The sequence below is a fragment of the Silurus aristotelis genome, assembly GCF_946808225.1.
Source record: "Silurus aristotelis genome assembly, chromosome: 10".
NCBI lineage: Eukaryota > Metazoa > Chordata > Actinopteri > Siluriformes > Siluridae > Silurus > Silurus aristotelis.
Genome location: NC_139583.1, coordinates 14,700,306 through 14,719,419, shown reverse-complemented (window position 1 = coordinate 14,719,419; position 19,114 = coordinate 14,700,306). Strand labels below are relative to the sequence as shown.

The following is a 19,114-nucleotide window of genomic DNA, read 5'->3' as shown; positions in this document are numbered from 1 at the left end:
GATGACCATATCAAACTTTATGGATGATTTTTTTATGGATTAAACAGTAAATATGTCAATTGTAATCAATGGGCTGAGGCACAATGAAGAAGACTTATAAATAAGTAATATAAAGCAAAATGTCCTAAGAAGCACCAACAGCTTCATTATTTTTAAGAAACATTGCCCAGCCAAACATAATTCACTCATGAGGAGTAAACCACTCCACTTTCTTTAGGCTGATTTTTCACCATCCATTATGTGCAATAAACAGCTCTCTGTGATTGTACCAATGGTATACACAGGTTTAAAGTTTAAAGTTGAATTTTAAAATAAAAAAAAATCTAAATAGTAATAATAAAGGAAAGGTGATATTCAATTATATTGATTTAACCTTTTAACATTGAAACATGTATGTGAGTAAAGTAACAATAGTACACATAGTTTGCTATTATCACTATTAGTGAATACCTTCATAGAGAGTGAAACAGTGAACTGAATTGGCCTATAACACAGTAATCCTTTGGGATGTTTGATTGCTCTTTATGTCATTCGTACAACCATCCCTGAGGACTATTAATTTGTTAAGTATGTCTATGAATGATGCTTTCACTAAAGGAGGTCATTGAAAGTATATTACATTTGACCAGGCAGTATCCTTGCTTGCTCTCTGAAGAATTTGTATTGGTAATGCTATTACTGGTGAAAGCATAATGGGACATGGTAGACAGATTTATGCTTTTCATTTGATGTTACAGTAAGTTTGGTACAATTGTTATTGTCAAGGTGTATATTCCACAGTAGTCTCAGCAATATTGTTTCATGATCATGATCACAATCATGATTATTGTTCTCCTCTGCCAACTTCAGCACTACAAAACATTAACTGGTGTGGTAGAAAAATCTTTGCTGTGTTGCTGTGGTTTCAAGTGATCAAATCAATCAATCCAAAGCTCTCAGGGTTTTGATGCCAAAGAATGACTTACTTGAAAGAAGTAATGCTGAGATAGACCATTGAAAAATTCTAAAACACACTCTTAGCAAATTTTTTTAAATACATTTTGAGCATCACTCGTTTTTTTTTTTTACTTTGTCGCAAATGACCAACAGTTTTCAATCTCGTTATCTCCTTATCTTCTATTTCAGTTGTTTGTTATACATAATACATACCATTCTCATTTCTAACTAACGCACATCTTTTATCTCAAATTCATACATAATGGTTATTTACTTAATAATAAAAATGAATTTATTAAATCATGTTTAAAATGGTTCACTTAATCATAACTTTCTTTCGGCTTCTCCCGTTAGGGGTCGCAACAGCGGATCCTCCACACGTTTGATTTGGCACATGTTTTACGCTGGATGCCCTTCCTAACGCAACCCTCCCCAATTTACCCTCCCCAATTTATCCGGGCTTGGGACCGGCACTGAGAGTGGCTGGGGATGGTTCACTGACCGGGAATCGAACCCGGGTCGCAGCGGTGAGAGCGCTGCATCTTAACCACTAGACCACCAGGGGACCTTTAAAAAAAAGTGGTTCACTTAATCATAATCTGAATTATTCATAAACGATGTTCCTATAATGCACATTGGATTAAATTATTTGAGCAGATAAAAAACAGACTCAGGACACACTATGGGTATCTGATCCTCTCAGCTGATGAGGCACTTCTGTTATTTATGCTTTATGAAGGTTGGACTTTCAGTCCACTAAAGTCCAATAATCTTTTGTCTTGCATGATATCTTTTTATCAAACTGTTATGACAGATATCTGCTATCAATTTAGCTGTGTCTTTACAATGATTTCTCTGAAACATAGTGCTACTCTAGTTTTTTCATTCAGTCAGCTTCTATTATCAAATCAATTGACAGTCAGGAAGAACGGTTGTGCAATGGGCAGTTATCTGATATCATCTACAGGACAAAAATGCCAGTCAGTGTGTTCTGAAAGTGACAGTAAGTTAATATGATGCGTGAGGGACACTGAGTTAATAGCCCATCTGGCAGCCCCATTGCATGCCTCTTGGCTGGGCACCACTAAGGTGACGGGTGAGATGAAGAGTGTAGAAAGTCAATGTTCAGCACTCATGTCAAAGTTTATTTCCTTGGCTGCTTTTGTGACTGTAAAATCAATCACTCTGAGAAGTTTATTGAGGAGGCAAGGATAAATGGATTATCATTTTAAAATGTGATGCATTACCATGGGTAATGAAAGTAAGACATCGACCCCTGCAGTGGATCCACACTTCAGGTTTTTTCTATTCTTGCCTTTGCCTCTAGATAGAGGGGGTATTGTCTGTCAATCTGCTCATCTATCCATCTGGCATGTTGGCTGTAAAGTTGGTCTAAAGGGTTGGTCTAAAGTTATACCTAATTTCTCCTGAATCCCATCTTTCTCTACAATAATAATATGTTCTCTTGCTTTATCTGTGTTTTGCAGTCTAGATAAGTTACTCTAATGTACTATAGAAAAGATTGTTAATTTAATTTTGTGCCTACAGTGTATTTAATTCAGTGTTGCAGGCTATGCTGGATAAAGGGATTTTCCTGTGAAGTTTATGAATGCTTAATGCAGCTTTGTCTCTTGTGCTGTCTCTTCCTTTTCTCCTTTTTCTTGTGCTGCCTGTTCCATATATAGGCGGGCGTTTTTTTTATAAGTAGCAAGGATTGGATTAGTACAAGATGAAAAAGAAAAAAAAGGCCTGTGTTTTGGGAGCATAAAAGGAAACAATGTACTATTTGCAGAGAAGAGGAGCAAAAGAGCTCCTTCCTTTATCTAAAAATTTATTTCAGTGATGTTTGTCTCTGTGTGTGTGTGTGTGTGTGTGTGTGTGTGTGTGTGTGTGTGTGTGTGTGTGTGTGTGTGTGTGTGTGTGAGTGTTGTGTGCATTACTAAAGTACAACTCTTAAAATGATCCAACCTCCCCCTTTAACACTTTTATTTCTCATATTTTTTTAATATCTGATATTCTTACATTTATTACACTACATGCACTGATGCCCAAATCTTCGCATGACATCAAGAATGCTGCCTGATCTGGACCACACATGGATCAGTTTATAGCTTGAGACAGCCCAAAGAACAAAAAAAATAAAATAAGTCCCATTATGAGCATCTACACTTATAATAAATAAATGCAAGTCATTCAATATGATTTTTTAGCATAACATAAAAAAGCATGGTGTTTTAAAAACATGTTATTCGGAATAACATTAGGTTTGGTGGTCTGAATTTAATTCATTTTACTTATTTAAAAATATTTAATTTAAATATATATCAAAGTGGGCAATTAACTATTAAGCTATTAAAAGTCCTTAAACATATTTATTTTTATTTAATCAATTATTTTGAAATTTCATGAGTTTACTGAATTGTCATGAATTGAAACACATGCATGGTAAAGATCAAGTACATGTGTAAAAATAAACATGTATGGTAATATTCAGGCAAGGGACACAGATCAGGTAATTACATACAGTATATTAAAATCAGTGTTTTCTGGGTTTACAAAAGGAAAGCACATGAGAAAGAAACTTGATGTACCATTGTATTTTATGGTCAAACAAGTAAAAGCTGAAGACATCTGCAATACGCTAAAGCTTGCCACTAAATGTCAAACATTCTGACATTAGAAGTAGGTTCCCCTTTTTTGCTGGTTTAATCTCATGCTTTTACACCTGCATAATTCAGCATGCAGCTGGCCTTCTGCAATCTGCAGCACTCACTACCAGTCATTAGTAGCGCACAGCAACCACCATGTTTCTGTCCCCCTAAATGAAAAGGTGTGCTTAAACAGCTAGTGATGAGATATACTTCCAGTTAGCTCAATTGTAATAATGTCAGATGTAGAGCAATGTAAGAAATATGGGAAAGCTGCATATTTTGATAATAAGAAAATAACAAATGTAAACTATAAATTGTTTGGTTTTTAATAGATGAACTTTCACCTTTTGTACTACAGTCTTCTTCTATTCAAAACATTTTTTCTTTCTAGAAATTTGTTAAAGTTTTGCATTTTATATATTTTATATATATATATATATATATATATATATATATATATATATATATATATATATATATATATATATATATATATATATATATATATATATATATATATCAGGTCACTTAATACAACTGCTCCAACGAGTCATTGCTGATTTTCAAGTAGGACCATGTATATATAGTACTACACAAGTGCCACACAATCAGCTAACCAGAAAAGTCTCTTTGAGCAGGATTTGGTGTGCTGTAAGCGGAAAAAGAGTTACTGCTGCAGGGCCTCTTTAATTGGATATGCAATATACTTTACATACAATAGCTGCATCAATCAATCAAACTTTATTTATAAAGTTTGATTGATTGATGATTATTCATGATTATTGAGCATGATTATGTTCCTCCAAGTCAAATACAATTCATTGGTATAATGTCATTATTTAACACTTTATTTGATCCAAAAATGTATTACATTTGGTTTAATTGTATGTAAAGGTTCTTAAGGTGACCTATGTCAGAGATACTCTCCAATTCAACTCACATTTCTTTAAAATTCCACAATAAAATTGCAAATGCATATCAGATCATTTTAGAATAACTAAAACCTTTTATTGACACCACACAGGCTATAGTCATTTTTATTTGCTTCCCCTTTTACTTCATCACTGAGATCATAAATACACCACATTTGTTTAATTTAAACTATATTAAAAAGAAATTGCATTTTCAGTCAACCAAAAAATATTCTGCCACTTCTTTTGGAGGCAATTTGACTATGTTAATTCATTATTTAAGTCATTACCCCAAGAATTTCACCTAATTTGTATAGATCAACTGTCATTTCTTTCCTAAGGGTTTTCATGTGTCAAAAACGTATATTTTCCATTTTTTTTATCCTGATCCTGGTCTGAGCCCTGAACAAAAAGCTTAGATTCTAGATTCATGTCAACTTAATATTGTGAACCTAAAGTAGATTCTCCTCAGCCAGGGCTTGTGAAATTGTGTAATTAGTCTGGCCTTGCATGAGTCAGTGCAGGAAAATGCTTGTAATTGGCGTTAAAACTTTTGAAGCAACACGTGCCATTTTTCAGTTCTCTTTCAGCAGCAAGCGCTCTGTAATTACTACCAAGCTGTCACAGTCCCTGTGGTAGAAGAGCTTTGGGCTACTTCTCCCATGGTATGCTCCCTGCCACCAAGGCTCTGTTTAATGGAAGGTGCTGTAATCTACATGCATGAGTGCAATGGAATAATTAGCCCCTGATGCTGCAGACTCCACAGGGACTGATGCTTTTCTTACCATATCTGTAAACATCTCATAAGGTATTCAATGGTCAAAACACCCATCTTCTCAAATTTGTGCACTATTTGTCCTGAAGATTGTGGACACATTACTGTACAATCATACCCATATGTGCTTGTAGTATATCCCAATTAGGTTCCCTTTTGTGATAATAATAACCTCCAGTCTTCTGGGAAGGATTTCAAATACATTTTAAAATATGGCTGCAGGGACCTGCTTATTCAGCTACATGAGTATTAGTGAGGACAGGTTCTGATTTTGAGTAAAAAAGTCTGGGTAGCAGTCAGTTTTCCAGGTCATCAGAAATGTGTTCATTGGGGGTTGAGGTCAGGGCTCTGTTCTTCCACTCCAACCTAGGCAACCTATTTGTATCATGCAAAACATGGTGTATGTTCCATGCTGGGATTTTGGACTCCTTAGTTCAACGTGAAGGGAAGATCTTAAAGCTACAACATTCGAAGACATTTTAGTGCTTTCAACTTTGTGCTAACAAATAAGGCAAGGCTGAAATATGGCTGACATAATCAGACATCTGCAAAACCTTTAGTCATATTCTCTCTCTCTCTCTCTCTCTCTCTCTCTCTCTCTCTCTCTCTCTCTCTCTCTCTCTCTCTCTCTCTCTCTCTCTCTCTCTCTCTCTCTCTCTCTCTGTCTGTCTGTCTGTCTGTCTGTCTTTGTCCTGCACACACACACTATAACAAATCATTTTCCCTTAAATTCATACTCCAGAGGAATGCATGATAACCTTCATGCTACAAATAAACTGGATTGGTTTCCATAAATTAAATTTAAAGCCCCATGCAATGGCATTTCCTATACTTTCATATGCAATTAAAAATGCATAATAAACAAACAAACAAAGCAAACATTGATTTTGTAGAATTATAAACTTATCTCAATTATATATTGCAAGGATAATTACACACGCACACCGGCACAAACATAAACATACAGAACACGATCACATTCCTTCTAATGAGCCATGCTTACATTTCTTTATATATATATATATATATATATATATATATATATATATATATATATATATATATATATATATATATATGTGTGTGTGTGTGTGTGTGTGTGTGTGTGTGTGTGTGTGTGTGTGTGTGAACTAACAAACGCGAATGACATCATACTGGATGTGCATCACGATCTAGCACTCTATGGTGCGCTAGGGTAATGCATCAGTGTGTGATTGTGCAGCCCTGATTGTTGTGGGGGACAGTGCGCCACCCGGCCGCCTGCGGTGGCACTGCAGCCTGTAGCGCTCATTTAAAAGCTGCGGCGCGCATGGGGAGGGGGGAGAACCAGAATTGACTGTTGGACGAAGTAGAAGTTCGCCAGGGATTTGTCTTTCTTGAGAGCAGCAAAGAGAAGCAAAAAACATGGCACAGCCTCCTTATCTTCACTTGGCGGAACTGACGGCATCCCAGTTCCTTGACACCTGGAAACATTTTGATGTTGATGGTAAGTACAAGATGAGTTCGTGGAGACTTTGATAAGATGCTCAGGATTAGATACAGTATAACCGGGGTTTCGGTGTTATGTGGGGAAGGAAAACAGGACGGACACGCCGGTATATATCCAAGTACAGTGAATTTCTGTCTTTTCCACCGAGACTGGTTATGCTTGTGTTTTCTATTAAAACCAACATATAATGCATTTTAACGTTAATTTCGAGGAATTTCCTTGGTATTGTTTGCTAGAGCTATTTATCAGGTTAAGATATGATTGGCTTATTGCCATTATTTAACAGTAATTATTTTTATGTCTGTTATTCATTAATTTTAATATACTTTATGATCCATCCCATTTTAGTAAATGACAACTTGCAGATTCATTGAAAACACCAACCGGATAATTAACTGGAAAAATAAAAAAATGTACATTAAATTATATTTATACACAAGAATAACATGAATTAGGTTTTCTGTGTACATCAGTGCAAAGTGTGTGTGGTCTCTCAGCTGTAGACACTGAGCCAGGTCTGAAATTCTGCATAATACAGGTGCTGTCACACGGCTGCACTGCGAGAGCTGACAAAGTTGTAATTATTTTTTCATCATTTTAAAATGTGGATGCTTGCTAAAATGGTGTCTTATTGTTTTATGCTTTTTGTACACACCACAGAGAAAGAGAGATAGGTTCCTCTTGAGATATTAATTTTCATGTCTGCGAATGTCACTGTTGTCAGACAAATAAACTGACATCCTCATCAAGATCCCACATGGAAATATGATGTATTATGTATTAGCATAAACCGAATGAAAATGCTCTCTTAAGCATCTAGCTGCAAATCAATCCTTTGTAAAAAAATAGAATCCCCCCCAAAACCCCTCAACCTAAAAAAAAAAAATTACAATTAAAAATAACATCCCTTCTACAGCAAGGCGCTTAATCATTCCAAAATCAGAAAGATAAACATTCAAAGCATGATTGGGAGAACAGCTGTCAAGATTTTTTAATTAGGTTCTGTTGTTGCTCTGATTTTGGGGCCAGTCAAAAACTATTTAAAGTTAACAAGCATTGTAGATAGGACATCATCCAGAGAAATAAACATCTTCATGCAAATTTCATGTAGTCCTGTAATATAAATCCTAAATGCTTGTGTAATACTGATCTCCTACAGGTAATGGCTACATTGAGGGCAAGGAGCTTGAAAACTTCATTACTCAGCTGGAGATTGCACGAAAAGGAGCAGGTGTGGTAAGTAAACGAAGGAAATAGCAATGGATTTGAATTCGTAAAAGTCGCAATATGAAATCTGTCAAAATATTAAACATCTAGCCGAAACAAAAATAGGTTCAGTGCTGTAAACCAAACACACTGAAAGAAATGAACAGGAACCACTTTTTTTCTAAGCAATAAAAAAAGATTAAGCAAGCAGACAGATGGGATACTGTGAAATCTTTATTGCCATCCATTAGCAAATATAACCTAAAACATAAAAACCCATTTAAAACATTGGGTGGGTGGGGTGATGGCACAGAGACTAAAGCAACACTAAACCAATTCAGTACTGAAAAACCAGGAGGTTTAAAATCGATGACTTTGGAAAAACAAGTGGTAGCGGATACAGCATTGGTAGTGACAGAAATTTCAAGGATAAATGTTAAGAATTCTGTTGCAAAGGTGTGACAAATTAAAAAGTAAAAAGAAAATTTTTCCTAAATGACTGAGCATATGGTATTTATTTAGAGGATCTGGCAAAAAAGCATTTATTTCCCTGCATGTCATATAGTTAAAAGCCAGGATTCATGTGAACCCCTGGACTATGTTCTGGAATGTAATTTATACATAGACTTATGTAATCAGTACCTATTTTATAGGGGATTTTCCCTATTAACAGTGAAGAGACTACCGATGTACTTGATGTGGCACAATTATATTCATTTAACATTAGTAATGTGAATAAAGGTCAATGGTGTTAGCGGAGATCTAAGGCTAGATCTGGACCAAAGCCCTCTTGGTATGCTTGTCTCTTTCAGGACCCCTCAAATGCATCTTTCAGAGACAAAATGGCAGAGTTCATGCAGAAATTCGACAAGAACAATGATGGGAGGATTGAGCTGTCAGAGGTAAGAAATTGCATTGCGATTGTCTGTCGCCAGTGCACTTGATGAGGTCAGACTACGAATCGCCTTCAAAATTGCAGATATTTAGATCCAACCTGCCTATTTTCAGTGTTTAAAAATGAGAGCAATTTAGTGTCACTTTAATTTTCACACTTGTCATTTAGATTCTAGAAGCATTCATTCTCATGTTATCTATGTCACAGCTGGCCCAGATTCTGCCAACAGAAGAGAACTTCCTGCTTTGCTTCAGACAGTTTTTAGGCTCCAGCTCTGAGTTTATGGCGGTAAGAGATCATACAGACAAATTTCCACAGTACATCTTAGCAGCTTCGCTTAATGTTTGATTTGATCATTTTTTTTTGTATTCCACTTACTGAATACACTGACTAGTTATAAAGGGAAATGGTACAACAGATAGAGATATACGTTCCAATCAGTCATATCACCTGATAATTAAAAAAATTAGAACAAATACAGCAGCAACACCAGCCATAGACTAGTAAAGGTGCACGTACTGTCATACAGGCATATATATTACAAAATATGTTTACAGTTAGTTATGGATAAGTGTGATCACCAAATAAAACAATCGGTATCAGACAGCTGAATGTGAGTGGAAAAGCAAACTGATTGTATGAATTCCTTTGTCAGGAGTGCTTGGTTTGAAACAATGTGAAGTGCTTGAACTCTAGTCCTGTTGTAACCTCAGTGTGCTGATGCACTTTTCCTACTCATTCTGCCACAGTAATAGCAAGTAAAGTATGACATATTTGAAAGCCAATTTTAATCCTAATTTCCCCATAGTTCACATGACAATCAATATGGGTAATCATCAATCTGACCTTTCTGTGCAGACATTGCTGCCACAAGCAATTTTATTGTAGACCCTGAAACAGACACTTTTATTTGAAGCCCCTAAATATTGCAGAATAAATGATAAAGCAATTATACCCCGAGTGTTTCACATAGTTTGCATACAGTTGATGTGTAGATGCAGCATGTAGATGACCCTTTATGCTAGTGACGGGATACTGGAGTCACTCTTATTCAGAAGGGAGACAGTCTAAGACCCATATTTCTTCATGTATGTGGTCTACTGTAACTAAGTGACCTGTTTACCCTCACTATAAGTGAGTTTACTCTCTGTTCAGAAACATTCACTTTGCTTCAGGTGTATTGATACTGAAATAACTTATACTGATTAACATCCTTTTTTTATACTTTACTTTTTTTTTTTGTATGCATTGTTTTTTTGGATAATTTCCTGGTAACATTTGCCATTATGATATGGCTGATTTCTGAGGTTCTGAATGAATAAACGTCTGTGATTTAAGCTCTTATGTATTTTCAGATGTGCCTCTCTACCTTTCAATTAATCAAGTTCAAGAAGCATGTTCATGCTCTGATTTTACAATAATCATTCTTTAATTGAATCAAGTGAGTCAATAATTCGAACAAATCAGTATTGGACACTGAGTTCAAATACTGTTCTGGTTCATTCAGTACACCCTGTAGATTTCCAGTACTTTAGGGGTGTAATTGTAGAGTTGGCTGCATGATCAGACTGCACATTTGGGCAAAGTGTAATTGAATGTATCATTAGACTGAACAGAATCAATTAACTTGAATCAGAATTTCAAATTACTTCTAGGTGTAAATGTATGTATACATGCAGAAATGAAGTGGAGCCATTTGTTTCAAGGATAGGTTCAAGATCTGACCTCGTTCCGGAAATGGTTACCAAAGATGAATGCATGCATGGATGGATGGATGGATGGATGGATGGATGGATGGATGGATGGATGGATGGATGGATGGATAGAAAGATGAATGAATGGATGGATGGATGGATGGATGGATGGATGGATGGATGGATGGATGGATAGATGGATGGATAAAAAAATGGATGGATGGATGGATGGATGGATGGATGGATGGATGGATGGATGGATGGATGGATGGATGGATGGATGGATGGATAAAAAAATGGATGGATGGATGGATGGATGGATGGATGGATGGATGGATGGATGGATGGATGGATGGATGGATGAATTAATGAATCCTTAAATGTGAAAAGTCCATTAAAGGCTTATAGTAAAATGAGATGTAAACACTTCTAATTTCTGAGTAGTACATTAGGGAAGGGCCACATAAACTCTCTACAGATATGAAAAGACTGGTCGGAGAATTTATCTATGTGCTCTCTAAGCTGAGCTGAATAGAAGATAGGGTTAATAAATTAAATAATGATAGGGGATAATGATGGGGTTAATAAATGAAAAAGTTTAGTAAGCTTACTGCATTGACACTTGCATGGCTCCCAACAGATTTTGCTCCTTTGCACCTTTCATTCTGAAAGGGAATAATAAAAGCCTAAAAATGGAAACTGATCATTCTTAATTATGCTTTTTTTGTTTTCTACAAAATATAAATGTAAAATTTTAAGTGGAACTTGACAAAATCAATAAGGTGAACAGATTAGTATTGGAGACTAAGTTACTGTACAGGCTCCTTTAGTTCAAGCTGTAGATTTCCAGCACTTTAGGATACATTATGGATAAAATGATGCATATGATGATGCAAAGGATGCATTATGGATAGAATGATGCATATAGGCTACACATATGGGCAAACTGTAATTGAACATATCATTTTACTTCACGAACAGATTCAAGAATTTTAACTTTACTGGTAAAGTAAAGGTAGCCTAATGCTACTTTTGTCATGACATTTATACGATATCATTTTAACTGACAATTTTATCATGGGCAGGAAATTGTTGTGATTAAATAAAATGATTAACTTTTTTTAACTGTAATGCTTTGTTTTGTGGAAATTTGTCAATTTGTAGGCCTGGAGAAGGTATGACACAGACCGCAGTGGCTTCATTGAAACAAATGAACTCAAGGTAAAATAATTGTTTTTATATACACTATATGAACAAAGGTTTGTGGACACCTGACCATATGTTATGTGTTTTTTAATCATCCCATTCCACATTTGGTCCCCATTAGCTGTTATAATAGACTCCACTTTTTAGTAGGTCTACAGAGCTCTACAGCAGGACTCTCAAGATCTTTCACTTTAACACATGTAAACTATATCTTCTTTGATATCTTCTATCTTCTCTCGCTTTGTGCATAGGGACATTGTCATGTTGGAACAGGTTTCAGTCTCTAAGTTCGAGTAAAAGGAAAATGTAATTCTAAAGGCATCCATGTGAAGAACCACAAATTAGTAGAATAGTCAGCAAAACCAAAATGTTTGTATTTATAGTGTAAAATATCAATCTAAATTTATTTCTAAAAAATTATGCAATTCATTAGAATGCAATGTACAGTGGTATAGTGTATATACGTTGATCAGTGTGAGTTATTGTTCTAGTCTGGGTTGTTTGACAGATTTCAACCTGAGTGAAATCTGTCTAATCTTTGCTCGTTAAACAAAATGAAAGCACGCAAATCATGCTGGCCAAAGCAACTGCCAGTTATAAGAAATATTCAAATCACTGCACAGGTTCATAAAGTACAACCCTGTAATTACATGCTGGAAATCAATTTTCACCATAGTTATAACAGTGTGCAAATTTTACACTGTCAGCCAGATACTTTTTTTAGGATGGCAGTGGATCCTTGAGAGGATCAGGCATTTTGTTAGACATAGAGAATAATATTTTAAAAGTAAATTAAACCATTTTCTTTCTAAATTTTTTTTTTTTTTTTTTTTTTTAGAACTTTCTCTCAGACCTTCTGAAAAAGGTGAACAGGCAATATGATGACCAAAAATTGCAGGAATATACACAGACAATTGTAAGTATGTCATTAGGAAATGTTCATGTTGCTATAATAATAGAATAACTTCTGTAAAACCATCTGTTACTTAGACTGATACATTAGTGGCTATACTCCGTGCTCTTATTAGCATGGTGTACAATTGAACTTTTTACGAGGACTCTATCAGATGACTGTACATCTTGTACACTGCAACATCTTGTCATAATACTACTTAGTACTACTTATGTTATCTTGACAAAAGAACTACAGCTGTGTTATAATTTATAAGACTAATTACACTTAATAACAACTCAATCCTACTCCAACGTACTCAATTTGTTTGCATTTGTGACACAAAATATGAAATGACAGCAAGAAAAGTAAACATTGGTCCCATTTTTTTGATCTATTATTTTACTTTCAGCTGAAGATGTTTGATCTGAATGGTGATGGGAAGCTGGGGCTCTCTGAAATGGCAAGGTGGGCTTAAATATTTTCCACAGGTAATTAGATAGCTCATTCTTTCTTTAATATATTGTGCTGATGGACTGTTGCTTGTTTACATTGAAGGCTTCTACCAGTTCAGGAAAATTTCTTACTGAAATTCCAGGTGAGTTATGTTCACAATTTGTTCCGAAATTCTAAAGGAATGAATTGCAATCTAAATATTGATTTGTCTGTACTGTGTTGCAGGGCATCAAGCTGACCGCTGACCAGTTCAATAGCATCTTCACATATTATGACAAGGTAGTGTGCATTGTTACACTAAAATAAGCATGAAATGCAAGCGCCTGTAATTCAGATGTGACTGCAGAGAAATACACTGCAGTATTTTTAGACCAAAGGACTACGCTTCATTTATAATTAAGTATCTACCCCAGTTCTCATAACAAGCTTTCTTGAAGATAGTATGTGCAAATAGATCACATCAATATCTAGCTTTGGTAAAAACAGTTTATTCATTTTTTTTATCTGGTTTTTTTTTTTAGACCATTTCAAGTAAACTAATGTATCATTTTTAGATTTGCTCAATAAAAGGGTGTCTTCTCAAAACTATGAAATCACAATACTCAATAGCAATAATGGTGCAAAAGGTCTTCTGCAGGTGACAGTTTCGATTAGCTCAGCAAATGAAGAAGAGTGAATTTGCTCATCTTTTTTTTTTTGTACATCTGATTTCCCTCACTCTCGTGAATCCCTTTTGCATGCAGATGAGTACATTTTCCATTCACCTGAGCAAGTAAATAACCACGAACATGCACCTGCTGTTAAAACATTTGACTAACAATTTGGGAGATGCGCCACTAGAGGGTGTGGTTGAAATTCTCAAACAAGATATATTAATTTATTTAGTTTTTTAATTCGTATAATAATGCATAAGCTTGGTGTAAAAAAAATTACATAGTTTTAAATTGTATGCTTTTTTTCTGTACTGCTTTCTTGCCCTAAACCAAATTATATGAACACTCCCTAAATGTATGCTTTTGTATTTGAGCAGTAATATTTTTACCAAGCCCAGTTTTGTTCATCAGGATGGCTGCATGAGTCCAGTCCTGCCAGTCTGCAGAAGAAATCATGGACAACTTAACAAAAAGTTTTTTTATTAAACAAAGTTTAGATTGACAGTATATCTTCTTGCATGACATTCTTGCTATGAGAACTAGATGCAGATACAGTGCTGGTAATAAATGAACTGTAGCCTTTCAATCTAAAATTTCTGCAGTGTATTTCCCTGGTATCATAGCCCTCCTCCAGTCAGATGCAGTCGCATTTGAATCATAGGTATTTCCAGTTGCCACAATGAAGTCATGTGTAAATAAATAATAGCATGAGTGGAAGGCACACCAGGTCAACTAAAAACTGACACACCTCACAGTGCCTGAACAGGATGCGCTGAGCTTTGAAAGAATGCAAATTGTCTGGCAACATGCAAAGCAAAGCAACTCACCCAAAGATGCAAAAGAACTAACAAGTACCTCCTCTCCTCTGCATTGTTTTAGAGTTATGACCTCATCCAAACCCTACAAATAAATAGACTATAGAATCCTATGAAATGAAAAATAAGAAGGCAATCCACTGTGTAAAGCCAATACACTCCCTGATTTAAGTCCAATATAGACAGGGGTAATTCAGTATAACCTCTTTCTGTGTTTTAAAGGATGGAAATGGCTACATTGATGAGATGGAGTTGGACTACCTTCTGAAGGACCTTTATCAGGTGAGAAAAGAAAACCAATAGCTTTAAGTGGGTGTAATTTGAGGTAATTAATAATAATTAACGATGCTCTATGTGATTATTTTCTTGACTTTAGGAGGCTGCAACACAGGATTTAGCTGGCTATAAAAAGAGCATCATGGCCTTGTCAGATGGGGGTAAACTGTACCGCACAGAACTGGAAATCGTACTGTGCCGGGAGCCCATTGTACTGTGATTATACTGTGCTAGGAGCTCTGAATCACATTTCTCTTTCTGCTGCCTGACTACTGTAACCATATGCATGTGCCAGGCACTACCACTTTCATTTATGTGTGTTTTGAATGAATGTGCACTACAAAGCACAAAAAAAAAAAAATCTTCATTTTTTCATTTTCCGCCTCATCCCTTTAATCCCTCCTGCTTTATGGCACATTGCTCAGCTAAGGTGTTGACCTCTGCTAAATTTTTAAACAGCACATTTTAAATTAATCTTATTGAATCTTGCTGATAGAGAAATATCAGTAGTATGAATATGCGGATGATGCTATTATTTATTCATTTGTACTGTCTATTTATTTATCTATATTTTCATTAATTTAATTGGGTCCCTCTGCATCCCCTGGTATTCTGTCAGGTTTTCTTTTTCTCTTTGGTTTGATTATCTCGCTATTGTTACATTACAACTGTTTTAGGTAATGGCGTTTTATTTCTTAGGCTGATACTGTTAGAGGATATTACTGAGAGAATTAATAAAAGACTAGGTTATGTGAAGAATATGGTGTTTTTATTAATCTAATTATTTGTTTATTCATTTGAGGAATTATTTAATTAACTGGAATCGGGGTTAATAAAAGTTGGATGGAAAATAAACCCATTGGTCTCTTGGTCCGAATTGGTAAAGATTGGTTTAAAGGCTATAAACGGCTATGTTGGTGTTTACTTTGCATAATCTTACACTGAAAACACAATGGAATGATAAAGTCTAAGTAAAACATGTTGTAAAACTTAGGTTGCTAGTAAACTACTGTTCATTTTACAGTACACAACTAAAGAAACATTTACAGTAAAGTAATATAGTGCCTTAATGTTGTACAAAATAACACATAACCCAGCATACACATGCTTATTCGGCTGATACAGGATGCAGGAGGGCTGAAGATCAGCTACCATATGAGAGCTTGGACAAGCTGGGATTTGAATACCTTCAGATCAGTTACTCAAAGCCTTAACCACTGATCCACCATAATTATATCACATCAACACCACAACTAGCTTGTACTGATTCCATTAATTCTACCACTAAATTAATACCACTAAAAGATAGCATTGCATCAATGTAAGATAATTAGGATAGCTGTGGCACAGATAATAAGGTCATGTGTTAAAAATCACTGCCTTGATTAGGTTTCTTGTGGTTAGTCGTGTTCTTCATTGTGCAAATGTATTGGGTTATATTCTACTATGTACTTTAAAGTTGGGTACTGTATTCTATAGCACTTTTTTTGGAAACCCAAGTTGCAGTAAAATACTGTAAATTTAACAGGGTTTTTTACAGTGTAAATGTAGAGTTTAAAAGAAAAATCAAAAAGTGTTTTTAACTATGTGTTTCAATTATTTGCACCCTTTTATTAAGTTCAGTGTATAATATAGAAAAGGGTATAGTGTAGTGTTTTGTAGAATACTTAATAGAATACAAATCAAGGAATTTAAAAACACACCTCTCAATCTAAAATCTCTCATAAGCTTATTAGATCACTTGCCTTCTCCATTGGACTGCTCCTGTTTAGTGTACCTCACAAAGAGGTTTTCCAGTCCCCTGAGCTAAAACAAAATTGAATTGAATGTCAAAAGTTTGATTCTGTGGTTACTGAACCACTCGTCTCATTGCCTTCCTGAATATTTAAATTGTAACCTGGTGAAAAAGGCAGCAAAACATTTTAGAATCCCCTGATATGTTATAATGTCTAGGATGGTATCTATCTTCCTATGGCTAGACAAAACAGCTATACTATTATAGATTTGAATTCTTTCTTTCTCTTTTCGCCAAAGCATCATTTAAGTAGTGTCTAGTGAGCTACAAACATTTATATTTGTGGCTAGATTAAAAAGAATTCTTCTCAAGGTATTCCAAACAATTGTTTTACATAGAGGTCATAGGTAATTGCAGATCTGTAGACTGTGTTGCCATAGAAAACATCTGCAAATTTACAACCATTAAAAATAGATTGATTTTTCACTGTATAGGCATTTTCAGGCTTGAAACCATTATTTTTTTTTATTCATTACCTGATTACAAAAAACTAATAACAGCTAATGCATCCATATTATGAATATATTATAAAATATAAATATATATTATATTATGACATATTTACAGTATGAATAAATTTGGAACATTTTGAAGGTTCAACAAAATAAAAAATAAATCATGAAATTTGGAAAGTAAAGCAAATTTATTCTGTAATTTTATTCTTTATATTTCATTACTGGAATGCATAACATGAACCACCTGTCAAGTTTTCCATTGCAAGTTTTTTAATCAGCTATGATTAAAAATAATAATCAGCATTTTAACATTAAAATAGTGCGGTTTGGTTTAAAGCTTTGAAATAAAGTGTTTGATCAGTGTCCAGTATTATGATGCCACATATCCGCCACCTGCCAAGCCAGTATCGTGTTACTTTCATACAGAAGCAACTGCCATCCACAGATTAGAGTATTAAAGAGTTATGATGCAAATACCAAGCTGGTGCGTATTACCAAGGTATTTGAAAAGACAAGAAGAGACAGTTGTTTGCACGTATACAACAGAATTATATGAGCGTGCATGACATGATAAATAAAACAAAATGTGGATCAATGCATTGGAAAGAAGTACTTTTACAAAAAATTTGAAACTATTACTTCTACATGTTACTAAACATAAGAATGATGCCAAGATTTAAATTGAACAAAACGGAATGCAATGATGTGAAAATCTCAAAAAATTCAAATGTTATTTACAATAGAACATACAAAACATACTGAATGTTTGAACTAAGGAAATGTACTATTTTAGAGAAAGCATAAGTTAATTTTGAATTTAGTGGCTGTAACATATCTCAAAAAATTTGGGAGAAAGGCACTTTTGCCATTCTGAAACATCCCCTCTCCTTTTAACAACAATCCAGATGCATCTTGGACCTGAGGAGAGTTTTGGGAGAGGAATATTGTCTCATTCATTTCTCAAACAGGATTCTACATGCTCAAAAAAAGTTTTCAAATGTTTCCAATAGGTGAAAGGTCTGGGCTGCAGGCAGACCAGTTCTGCACCCGGACTCTTCTACTATAACTCAATGCTGTTGTAATAGATGCAGTTTGTCGTGAAGCATCGTCTTGCTGAAATATGCAAGGGCTTCCCTAAAAAAAGTATTTGTGGAGCTACATTGCCACCAAGTGGTTAATTTGTGCTTTTACACAATTTCAAAAAAGCTAAATGCAGTGTATTTATAGGGTTGTGCAGCTTTAGATCTTCAGAAAACGACAAAAGAGAGAGAGGTTAGCACAGCGGCACATAAAAAGAAATATTGTGGCATTTGTTCCACGGGTTTAATTAAATTTATAGAAACATTGTTTAATTAACAGTAATATTATGCACTACAATGGTAAACTATGTATATCAAATTATTGCTGACAAGAAATGTAGGGTAGTTGAGCTGCCCTAAAAAGATTCAAATCGACATATGGATTTCCTTTTCTACATGATTTGGCAAATTTGGGTTTGGTTGTGTTTCCTAGAAGAAATATTATCTGTCTAGCTACCCTACTCCATATACCAGACATACGTAAAATACAAGAGATCATACAGAGAATGAACAGTACTTGTCAGATATTTCTACAGCTCATTTAATGTTGCTGTAGGTTTTTTTGGCAACACCTTTAATATGTTTTGACGTGTCCTTTTATCAATTTGAAAGCAACATCCTGTTTTGTTGGTTTCACTCAAGTGCATCTGTTTTCTCTATTTTCTTGATGATGGCCTCCACAGTGTTCCAGGGCACATCAATGTTTTGCAAATCTCCTCTCCTGATAAATATGTTTTGACAATAAAATGTATTCTCTGTAAGCTCTTTTTAGACACTTGATTAAACAGTTGAATGTAAACTAAGAAGATGACAATTAACTTGAAACCTTGTCTTTGTCATGATAAATATGAATGTAACTGTTTTATTCTGAGGACAGTTACATGTCAAATTGGTTAATTTGCCATATTAAAGGTAAAAAAAAAAAAACAA

The 19,114-nt window shown here is 34.9% G+C and overlaps 1 protein-coding gene across 1 annotated transcript; it reads left to right on the top strand.

Moving 5' to 3' along the window:
• Positions 1-6,579: 6,579 nt before the first annotated feature.
• calb2a (calbindin 2a) lies at positions 6,580-15,710 on the top strand. Its single transcript, XM_083553351.1, has 11 exons — positions 6,580-6,759; positions 7,922-7,998; positions 8,781-8,870; positions 9,071-9,151; positions 11,722-11,778; positions 12,602-12,679; positions 13,068-13,123; positions 13,214-13,253; positions 13,337-13,390; positions 14,802-14,861; positions 14,956-15,710. Exons 1-11 carry the CDS (start codon positions 6,678-6,680, stop codon positions 15,073-15,075), a joined length of 795 nt encoding a protein of 264 aa, XP_083409477.1. The 5' UTR covers positions 6,580-6,677; the 3' UTR covers positions 15,076-15,710.
• The last annotated feature ends 3,404 nt before the right edge of the window (positions 15,711-19,114 follow it).

What these genes read in the sequence shown, in the direction of transcription:
- calb2a (XM_083553351.1), top strand. Translation starts at nt 6,678, where the DNA reads ATGGCACAGCCTCCTTATCTTCACTTGGCGGAACTGACGGCATCCCAG. An exon ending in CACGAAAAGGAGCAGGTGTG is followed by an intron (nt 7,999 to 8,780) that starts GTAAGTAAACGA and finishes TGTCTCTTTCAG; the next exon opens with GACCCCTCAAATGCATCTTT. An exon ending in TTCTGAAGGACCTTTATCAG is followed by an intron (nt 14,862 to 14,955) that starts GTGAGAAAAGAA and finishes TCTTGACTTTAG; the next exon opens with GAGGCTGCAACACAGGATTT.